Genomic DNA, 7,098 nt, shown 5'->3' on the forward strand with positions numbered 1-7,098 from the left:
TATCCCCAGGGAAGCAGTATCTTCTCTTTGCCTTTGGCTACCTGCCCAGCATCACAGGGGAGAGCAGAGTCCATCCGGTGCCCTCTGAAACACAGAGCTCCTCTGCAAGGTATTTGCAAAGATCCCTAGTGAGGGCCGAAGCTGTACAAAAATCTAAAGACCTCCACCAAAAAATATCATCAGGGCTTTTGAAAAGCTGGTGCAGCCTCTGGGAACGGCAGAGTTGAGCAGGTAAGGGCGGATTTACCGCTGCAGCCGAGCCTGGGGATGGGGGCTGACCTGGTATCTGCACACCCCCATCCTGGCACGGCAGAGCACAGACCCTGTCCCCTCACACCCCAGCTCTGCATCTCTCATCTCAGCTGCTCTCACATGTCCTTCTCATCCCTGTTCAAATGTGGTTTATTTGCTGTGGTGACGATGGTGTTCTTGGCTTGTTGCTTCAGAGGTGCCCTCCTCGCATCCCTGCACTGGTTTTTCTTGGTGCATTGAGCACCGTTCTTCTCTGGCTTCCAGACTCTTCACTGTCTGGTTAGCTTTTCCCTGCACTGTTGAGTGATTAAATTCTGCCTCTGCTGCTTTTCATCATCCTTGTGATAGATTTCCCATCAAGCACATCTGACTTTCTCCCACTGTGCTTATCCAACTGGAAGGAGGATTTTCCTCTCAGTGTTTCCCTCTGTCCTTCTTCCTACCCCCCCAGCCGTGACGCATGGGGAAATGCGATACCAGTCCGGTGTCTCCATACACCAGACTGACTTGTGTGCTGTGCTCCCCTCTTGCCTGTAGCTGGTTGCTTGCCTGGTTTTGCCATGAACTTAACGTGCAAAAGCCAGCGTGTTGTTTAGGATCTAGGGCAGCTCCCTTCACCAAGCACTCCAGCAGGATGAAGCAGTAAATACTTCTGCTCCCACGGAGAGCAGAGTGGAATAAAAAAGTTTGTTCTGCTAGGAGAAGGGGATATTTTGTTTCCTGTAGAAAACAAAGAGGAGGATAAGAGAGGCTGTGGAAGGCAAAAGCTTGAGGTCTGGGGTCATTGGTCTGGCTCAGCTCATTTGACCCCACAATTTATTCTAACTGAAGATGAGGTTTAAGGGACTGCCAGCTCCCCAGTGAGCGTACACACACTGCTTTTGTTCAGCTGGTCTCTCAATTCTTGTTGAAACTTGTAAATGAAACATCCTCCTTTGCCAGCTCATGTCTGTTTGATCTCTCATAAGGCGTGTGAAATCTCTTCCAGAAGCCACTACATCAGCAATACTGCTCTGAGGATGGTCAGCAACAACCCGTGAAGCAACACTGACAGACATACCTTCTATTGGGAAAAACATACCTGGGGAGGCCACGTCCCCCTCGCACATGGCCCCATCGCCATTAGTTAAAGCTTCAAACTCAATTCTTGTCTCTCTCTTTGCAGGCAAAAATGTCAAGGCCAGTGCAAGCTCGGAGACTGGAGGGAACAGATAAGAATATCTGGTGAGTTAAGAGAGTATCTGGTTAACCAGAATATGTGATTAAGAGAATACGTTAGACAGCCTAATACCAGCTAGAAACTAGTGTAGCCACCCAGCACAGAGCAGCACCATCTCCCTCGGCTGCTTTCAATCTGGTCAGGAAGCACATCAGGGCAGGTTTGTCCCAGGAGACTACTCTGGCTCTGTTTACCTGCTGCTCACACGTTATGCCATCTCAGATGTGCTGCACCATGCTGCGGGAAGGCGGGTGGGATGACCTTGTGGTGCACTGTGCTCCATACAGCCCCTCTGCCCAGATGGTCCCAGCAGCACCCAAACCCGAGCAGAGCCATCGCAGGACGCTGGCTGCAGCCTGGCGTCTGCTTCAAGACCACCCTTGGGCACTGCGAGCAGAGAGGCAGGCGAAGGGATGCTGAAAATGCCTTTCCCAGCCTGCCAGGCACAGGCAGTGGGAAAGCTTCGTGCTTGAAGAAGAGATTTAAATGGACTTTCCCCAAAGCTCTGCTGTTGCAGGTTTCAAGCTACAAAGGGCTCTTGTTTGCGACAAGCTACTGCCCAGACCCTCTAAATGCTCGTCTTTTTCTCCCTTTCATCTCTCCAGGGTGGAGTTTGTAAAACTGGCTACCACCTACTCCACTGTGAACCTGGGCCAGGGCTTCCCTGACTTCCCCCCGCCGGACTTTCTGACAGAGGCGTTCATGAGAGCCCTCAGTGGGGAGAACCACATGCTGCACCAGTACACCCGTGGCTTCGTGCGTGGACAGACCCTCCCTCCTCAGAAGTACCCCCTCACTCCCCAGTAGCCTTGGCCGCCCCAGGGCTCAGCAGCAGCTATAAACAGAGCAAAACACATGAAGCAAAACATGCATCCAGCCCCATCCTGCCCTTCCCATGCCCAGGGCTGTAGCACCCTGCTTGACCAGGGTGTTTGAAGCAGCCGGGCTGGAAGCTGCAGGGAGCTTGGCTACCCAGGCCCCTTCCGAGGACTCATCCATGTTTTAGGAGGCTTCTGCAACCCAATTCCCACCCCTTCTCTCACCTCACAGGGACACCCACCTCTGGTGAAGAGGATGAAGGTGATGAGGTAACACATGATTTGGGCTTGTTGCACAGGAAGCCTTCCCCTAGCAGAGCCCTTCCTGGCTATGGGTCTGCCAGCAGCTGCAGACCTGAGGCTGGTTTTCATTGTCCTTTTCCAAAGCAGAAATGGTTTTATCCCATTCTCCAGCACCTGAAAAAATTCTCTGCTGCAGGGCACTGTCTCCTTTCTGCAAAAATAACCCTTTTGCCTTGAGTGGTCGTGTCCTTCCCTGACACTGCCCACTGGCAGTGTGGGTGCTCCGTTACGGTAATTCAGGGGTTAAAGTTTCCTGGCCCTCCCATTACTCTCTGCACCCATCAGGGAAGGTCTGAGCAGGGCCAGGAGGGTGCTGACATGTCCCTTTCTTCCAGGTGATAATCATTGAGCCCTTCTTTGACTGCTATGAGCCAATGGTGAAGATGGCTGGTGGGACACCCGTGTTTGTCCCGCTGAGACCGGTGAGTGGATTGGAGCAAGGCCGTTGAGGAGGGAAGAGCCACAGCGAGGTGGTGAGTGGTGAGCAAAGTGCAGAGGTAGCAAAGCAAGCCAAGATTCCCCTCTGTTCTCTTTAGAAAGCTCCAAAAGATGGAAAATTGATGTCTAGTGCAGACTGGCAGCTTGACCCAGCTGAACTGGCTTCTAAATTCAGCAAGCAGACAAAAGCCATCGTCCTGAACTCACCCAACAACCCTCTGGGCAAGGTATCGCCTCTGGCCTCGCCGTGGCTGGCCCTGAAAGCAGCTGGGTGCTACAGCTCCTGCAGCGCAGCAGCAACTCGACCCTCCTCGCGTACAAGGGATGTGGGTGTTGCGGTAGCAGCACACGCAGCGCTGACTCTTCTGGTGGTTTTAAGCCCAGTCTTTTGTGCTTTGCCCCGTTAGACCAGTGCAGCCAGCTCCGGCCCACCCTGGGTTGGGGGCCGGTGCAGGCAGGGTGCGCAGCCTTCATGGAAAGGGAGGGATGGGCAGGGGCTGGGCTCCTGCTGCATCTCTCTCCACTCCTGCCTGCTGCAGGTGTTCAGCCGAGGGGAGCTGGAGCTCATTGCAGACCTGTGTGTGAAGCACGACGTCCTGTGCATCAGCGATGAAGTGTACGAGTGGCTGGTCTACGATGGGAAGGAGCACATTCGCATCGGTACGGAGAATGGCCGGGCTGAGCTTGGGTGTCTTCTCTGGGTACAGAATCTTCAGGGAAGGAACTGGTGATTTAACTGGGGTCCCCTGGAAATGACACGGGCTGCCTGCATGCGTGGCTCGACTCAGCACGTATCCCCATTAGAGGTATTTTGCTGCACTGCAGTCTCAGCCTCCAAACACTGTTTTAAACCAGAGCCCTGGCTTCCAGGGCCAGTCTAACGGAGATAGATTCACAGCCTGAGATCTGGAGCAAAAGGCCCTTTGGCTGCGGCTAGACTGAAATTTTCCCCATGCTTTATAAACCCACAGTTTTCTCAGTGTCGCTACTTTTGAGACATCCATCTCAACATGATTTTAGAGGGCTGTTCTTCCCGTTGCAGTGACATGCCATCACCTCGTTGCAGGGTGATGGTGCTTGGCCTCTCTGGGAACCCCTGGGCTGGGTACGTGGATGTGAAAACACTTCCTCACAAAGAGATGCTTTTGAGAAACCTGGCTCCCTGCTTGGGATGTGCTTTGTGGCTCATCCAGCTGAGAGACGTGCTGTGAGCACAAGAGCCACCACAGGTTATGGTGGGCCAAGATCTCCCACCATGTCATTCACACAGCGCAGAAGCGAGCGTGCAGGGCTCTGCCATCGTATTTCTCTCTTTTCTTTGCCAGCCACCTTACAGGGGATGTGGGACCGCACGGTGATGATTGGCAGTGCCGGGAAAAGCTTCAGTGCCACTGGATGGAAGGTGAATTCCCCCGTGCAGCGTTGTGTTGTCTCCCCTTCCCTCACTTTGCTCCAAGGTGTGGGTCCGATTGCCCCAGCGCGGCACTGGGGACGCTGCTGCCGCACACTCAGCTTTGAGCCTCAGTGTCTGGAAGTACCAAACCTGCTTTTTGATAACCCTGTCTGGAAAACACAACCAAGCCAGCGCAGGCAAATAAAGAGGAGCCTGAGCAGGTACCCAGAGACTTACCACCTTCCTCCTCCTCTCCTGCCCACAGGTGGGCTGGACCGTGGGACCCAACTGTCTGCTGCAGCACCTCCGTACCATGCAGCAGAACTCCGTGTACCACTGTGCCACGGTCGCTCAGGTAAGGTGCCTGCCTGTAGCTGGCCCTGCAATTCCCAAACCCCTGAAGCAGGGGAGAGAGAGGGTCCTTCTGCCCACAGCTGACCTGAAAGGCATGGGCAGAGTGATGTGTGGTGCCCTGGAGAGGCTCCTTCCCCTCTCCCTGCAGAACCCCCATGTCTGAGAAGAAGGGGAGAGTGCAGCCTGCCTGGGGTATAATCCTTATTTTGTGTTGGTAAATCTAAGAGGCCGTTTGGAGGGGTGGAGGCAGAAAGCTCAGCCTGGTGCTGTGAGAATCACCCCCTGCTCACTAGTCACCTGTGAACTGCACTGGAGCAAAGACTCCGGTTCTCAAGCAAGCCTTGACCATCTCCCCACTGGGTCATCTCTCTCCTTGCAGGAGGCTGTGGCTCAGGGCTTCCAGAGGGAGCTCGAGCTCTACGGGAAACCAGAGAGCTACTTCATGCAGCTGCCCAGGGAGCTGCAGCAGAAAAGGGACTGGCTGGTCCAGAGCCTTGATGCTGTGGGGATGAAACCCATCGTCCCCGAGGGCACCTACTTCTTGGTGGCAGATATCTCCAGATTCAGTGAGTCACCGGCTGTGGTTTTGCTCAGGCAGGGCTGGGCATGGGGGACCAGCTCGCAGCAGTACCGCTAGCAGGCACAGGAGCCTGCACAAACCACCACCAAAGCAGGGAGGGACAGTAGTGTGTTCCCCACCCGAGCTCTCAGAGGTTGTGAGTTTGGGGCTGGGCTGAGGCCCCGGCAGCAGCCCCACCTCTGCACTGCTGCGCTTCTCCTGCAGAATCCGATGTACCTGATGTCCCCGACTCTGACGAGCCCTATGACTCCAGATTTGCGAAGTGGATGGTTAAGAACAAGGTAAATGCATCTGGCCCCTTCCGCCACGTTTGTCCCGGGTGGGTTTGTGCCCTCTCTGCCGGCTGCGCTCCCAGGAGCCAGCAGCACACCACCACTGCCAGGACAGGCAGCTCACCCAGGGGAGTGCCTGGAGTGGATGGTTTCACCCACGCTGGGGCACGACAGGCTGAACACCAACCCAAGAGGAGTAACCTCAGCTCCATGCGCTTCCCCTTGCCAGGGACTGGCTGCCATCCCTCTCTCCGCCTTCTACTGTGGGGCCCACAAGAACAACTACAACCATTTCATCCGATTCTGCTTTGCAAAGGTGAGATAGGCAGCAGCACAAAGGCAGGCAAGGCTGGGAGTAATAATCAGGGCTGGTTTAATGAGATTAAACGCCAAGAAGAAACCCAGAGCGCCTTGGGCATTAGAGCCTGAGCATGGCATCACGGCAGGTCCAACCTCCTCCTGCGGACATGCGAGCCAGGGGCAGGAGGTGCGCCAGAGCCATCCTAAGCTTTGCCCCATCAGCATCGGCCGAGACAGGGGGTCTTCTGGGGGCACGGTTAGCTGCCCGGTGGCTGTGCCTGCCCCAGAGGTGGCTGTACCTGTGTCACACTGAACACGGGGTATTTGTGGTGGTCCAGAGTGGCAATCCAGAATGAGATTTTTATAGGAATGATGTCTGCAATGAGGGGAAAGGGCAATGGGCTGGAAGCCGCTGACCAGACCTGTGGTATTTGGTTAGGAGGAAGCCACGCTGAAGGCAGCCAACGACATACTGCAGAAATGGAAGCAGGAGAAAACCAGTCCGTGAGCACACTGGGGAAAGAGCCAGGCTCTCCTTGGTCCTCGCCTGCCCCAACTGCTCTTCTTCCTCGTCCTTTGCATGGCTACAAACTTTGACGTGTTCTTATTTTTGGGCTTTCAACCATGTTTTCTGTCAAACAAATGGGTAAGAGGTTTGCCATGCCCAGGGTCTGGGGGACACTTTCTGTCGCTGTGAAGTGATTGCACCGTTCCTTGCAAGAAGCAAGTCTTTGCGTGCTCTGACAGTAGTCAACATTTTTGGTTTTTAATGTTTAAAGCCTTTGCTAATCAGTTCTGGGATGCACCCAGCAAGACACAAGGTGAGGATGGCTCCTGGGGTCTTTTCCCCCACTAAATTCTGGTGTTGCAGGTCCTACCTTTAAGGCCATGCTGGGCTTGTCATGCTCCACAGCCCCTCTCGTGTACCCCAGGGCTCAGGACAGCGTTTCCAGCAGCACCCGTGTTCCCCACAGGACTGTGCAGGATCACTGCCCTGCAGAAGGCGGGTTCCTGTAACCCTGAAAATTATAAACCCAGCGAAATTCCGTTTCCCATAGTTAACGATTTTCTTACTGTTTGTTTTCTGGTCTGTGAACTTGACCCACACAATCAGAAACTGGTTTTCCCCTGGAAACAGGCTGTCATAGCAGCCCAGGCATTGCCAGCCC

The 7,098-nt window shown here is 54.5% G+C and overlaps 1 protein-coding gene across 1 annotated transcript in view; it reads left to right on the plus strand.

Annotated features, from left to right (window-relative positions):
* Nucleotides 1–6,437, plus strand: part of CCBL1 (cysteine conjugate-beta lyase, cytoplasmic) — an 8,114-nt gene extending 1,677 nt beyond the window's left edge. The window contains 13 exon segments of the mRNA XM_010143617.1: nucleotides 1,418–1,476; nucleotides 2,077–2,227; nucleotides 2,522–2,541; nucleotides 2,544–2,559; nucleotides 2,928–3,014; nucleotides 3,129–3,257; nucleotides 3,570–3,690; nucleotides 4,356–4,432; nucleotides 4,689–4,778; nucleotides 5,157–5,343; nucleotides 5,562–5,638; nucleotides 5,859–5,945; nucleotides 6,369–6,437. Coding sequence (XP_010141919.1) covers nucleotides 1,418–1,476; nucleotides 2,077–2,227; nucleotides 2,522–2,541; nucleotides 2,544–2,559; nucleotides 2,928–3,014; nucleotides 3,129–3,257; nucleotides 3,570–3,690; nucleotides 4,356–4,432; nucleotides 4,689–4,778; nucleotides 5,157–5,343; nucleotides 5,562–5,638; nucleotides 5,859–5,945; nucleotides 6,369–6,437 — 1,170 coding nt within the window.
* The last annotated feature ends 661 nt before the right edge of the window (nucleotides 6,438–7,098 follow it).

This window comes from Buceros rhinoceros, unplaced genomic scaffold (genome assembly GCF_000710305.1).
Source record: "Buceros rhinoceros silvestris isolate BGI_N320 unplaced genomic scaffold, ASM71030v1 scaffold8099, whole genome shotgun sequence".
Taxonomy (NCBI): domain Eukaryota; kingdom Metazoa; phylum Chordata; class Aves; order Bucerotiformes; family Bucerotidae; genus Buceros; species Buceros rhinoceros.